At 29.2% G+C, this 3,141-nt stretch overlaps 1 protein-coding gene across 2 annotated transcripts in view; it reads left to right on the plus strand.

Annotated features, from left to right (window-relative positions):
* Positions 1-859: 859 nt before the first annotated feature.
* Positions 860-3,141, plus strand: part of LOC115233152 — a 9,617-nt gene continuing 7,335 nt past the window's right edge. Inside the window, exon 1 of one of the 2 annotated variants that reach the window (XM_029803438.1) lies at positions 860-1,190. In XM_029803438.1, coding sequence (XP_029659298.1) covers positions 1,124-1,190 — 67 coding nt within the window. In that variant the 5' untranslated portion in view covers positions 860-1,123. The remainder of the gene's footprint in view (positions 1,191-3,141) is intronic. The other variant, XM_029803435.1, reaches the window with a different exon arrangement.

Raw genomic sequence — 3,141 nt, forward strand, 5'->3', positions numbered from 1 at the left:
TAATATATATAGTTATTATCAATAATCTACGGATTAGTTATTTTGATGTCAAATTAGGTCAATCTTTTGCTATCTGGATTAAGATTAATTATAATATGTATAATATTCTTGAATATTTTTTCTAAACTGTATTAGATTATCATTTTAATATTTGATCTATTCTATAAATCTTCTTGCTATATATGAGAATAAAAAATTGTGACATTTTTAATCAATATAATATATATGATGTATTCAATAAATATTGCGCAAACAATAATGATGAAAAATTGAAACATTATATTAGAGACATATAAAATATAATGTGGTACAGTTTCTAGCAGTTCAATTTCGACTTTTATAAATAAAATCATTGCATCCCGTATTTTTTTAAATAAAATCAATATATTATCATTGATACACAGTGGTTTTAGTTATAAGTATAGTACTGCAAACAACATGAAATGTCACCAACAAGAATCATTTAATAGTAGTGATGGCTCTTAAGATTTTTCAGTGAAATCTCATTGTCAGTGAAACATAAGACGAAAGAGCAAAGTATGAGTGTTTTCACTGAAGATCAGTGAAATACTCACTGATCTTCAATGAAATCTTGTCACTGCTTTAATCAATGATATTCTCACTCATTCAGTTTAAGAGAGTACATAATCACTTTTGGCTCATTTCCTATTTTCTTTTCCGCTTTTGTCGAAAAGAAAGTTTACGAAGAAGTTTTTCACGGAATATTCTTGATTTATTTTTCTTTGTAGAATAATCAACTTATTGCGCTAATAATGGGACACCCTGTGTATAAAAGGGTGAATGGTGGGGAGTTTGATAGAAACTCGGAGAGGGAGTTACTTCTGGCTCAGTTTGCTCTTGTACGACCTTGCGCCAAGTCACGCTTCGCATCCCCTTGGCGCTGTTCCCCCCCCCGAGAGACACCCTTCACTTCCGACTTCCTTTTCACCTGGTCTCTATGCTGTCTTCATCGTGATCCGTGTCTTTCAAAGAGAAATAAAAAAATTCGTCATAAAAATTACGTTTGTGTCTCGTAAAAGGAAGAAAGTGATAAAAGTGGAAAGCGATCTACGTATTATCTACTTTTGGAGTAAATCTAGCAATTTGTCGTGGATGGATAATTATGACGACGACGAAATATCATTGGATGCTGTTAATATCGTTGTGGCTGATATTAGGATGCATTCTAGGTTTGTTATATACAAGTTTATGATTTATTGCACATTTTATATATATAAATGGAGATATGATATTGAAAGTATTTAACTTCTTCAGTCACTGAACTATTTTCTTCTTCTTTTTTTTTTTTATTTTGCCTTTGCTTGCTTAGAATTAATTAAAGAAAAACTAGTTTATTATCTTAATTAAACGAAGATTACATATAAAATTTATAGAGATTTGTTATTTTATCGCTAAAATTCATATTTTGCAAATATTCTACATATTTCTTTTCGAATCACCCTGTACATCAGAAAGCCTGTCCACGTGCACTATTTCTGTCCCAGTACTTTTGCCCGCTTAATATAGCGCTTACGTATTTTGTGATACTATTGTCCCATTTTCTTGCCAACACACATGCAATGCATATTTTAGTTAATATCTAATATTGAAGTTAATAATAAATGTCTATTTTTTCCAAAATTATATTGATCTAGAATATATTATATGTATTTTTCGCTTAAAATATCTTGAGACAATTAAAGGAAGTGTAAAGAGATGCAGAGATGTAGAGATGCATTTTGTCTATTTGTGCACAGTCGCGAAATATTTGCGAAATGCGTGGAACAAACGCGATTCTGAAATGATGATATTCTGTTGAAATGTGTGTGAGTTTAAAATGTTTGTGAAAATCTTTACCATAAGCTTTGAACTTATGAGCTTATAATGAACTTATAAAGTATGATATATAATTAGAATTTTAATGAAATTACTCATAATATACATTTAATGAGATGAGTGGCTTAAGAGCTAAGTGTTAATTGTTAATGAATCAGAATTTATTACTGACACGTGTTGTATAAAATATACTTACATTTATTCGTACACAATTCGGAAATAATTAAACAAAAATATGAACAATAGTTTCTCGGTGAATTCTTGACTATTTCTTTTATTATAAAAAACAATAAATTATTCATTTCTGATTATATTTGTTATAATTAAATAATCAATCACATTTGAAAATATATCGGTATTGATTCTTTTATCGGAGCTGACCTGTTTTAAGCTCGAAATTTTCTGCGACATGTGCAACACGTGTTAAACAGATCGAATTTGAAGTATATACGTGCGGCTATAAAGTATTTATAGAGATCGCAGATGATCCTCTTTAAACCATTTTTTCGCGCAGTATCCCAAATATTCGGAACAATGGAATCGTTTCAGTTACATGATTCTCGATTTTAAAATTCTAATGTAAATTTTTCAATAAGCTAACTTTTTACAAATTTATTGTAAATTTTATTTAAAATACTGTCGGCATTTTACAAAATGCGATTTTCCACTGTCACTTTATAGTAAAGTTAAAATTTCTGGAATCCGATACTTTATATAGCAATTCAATACATACATTCCTTGACAATAATTACAATCTTCTCATAATTGGATCTTCAATAAGAGCTCGAGCTTGAATTTGAGGATTACCACTCTGCTCTCTTTCCAATTTTCGTTTTTATCAGATAGACGACTTTATCTTTCCGAAATTTGTGATTTCTGTGTCTTCAACGATTCTCTTGTACTATAAACTTTCCTTTGTTCAATTGCTTGCCGCGAGCTTGTTTTCCGCGACATCGCTAACGAGCTCGGTTCCAAATATTGCATAATGAAGTGCACTTTGTTTTCATCGCGTCGCGAGACGAGCTTTCTGCAACAGAAGCAAAGATAATTGCAAATATTATAATTACTAAGTTGTCGCAAAGGACGATATAAAAAAAAGATAATATAAAACATATCTAATAAAAATTATGTAAGAATTATTGTGTAAAGTGAATATTAAATAGTACAGTAAAAAATTCTAATGAAAATATATATATATTAAAAAAAATAAAAGTGTGTATAAATACTCATATAAATACTTATCATAAATATGTATTATTTGTATAGGTAGATAAATAAAATAATATTATCAAGTTTTTTTGTTTC

This window comes from Formica exsecta, unplaced genomic scaffold (assembly GCF_003651465.1).
Source record: "Formica exsecta isolate Colony F162 unplaced genomic scaffold, ASM365146v1 scaffold160, whole genome shotgun sequence".
Classification (NCBI taxonomy): Eukaryota; Metazoa; Arthropoda; class Insecta; order Hymenoptera; family Formicidae; genus Formica; species Formica exsecta.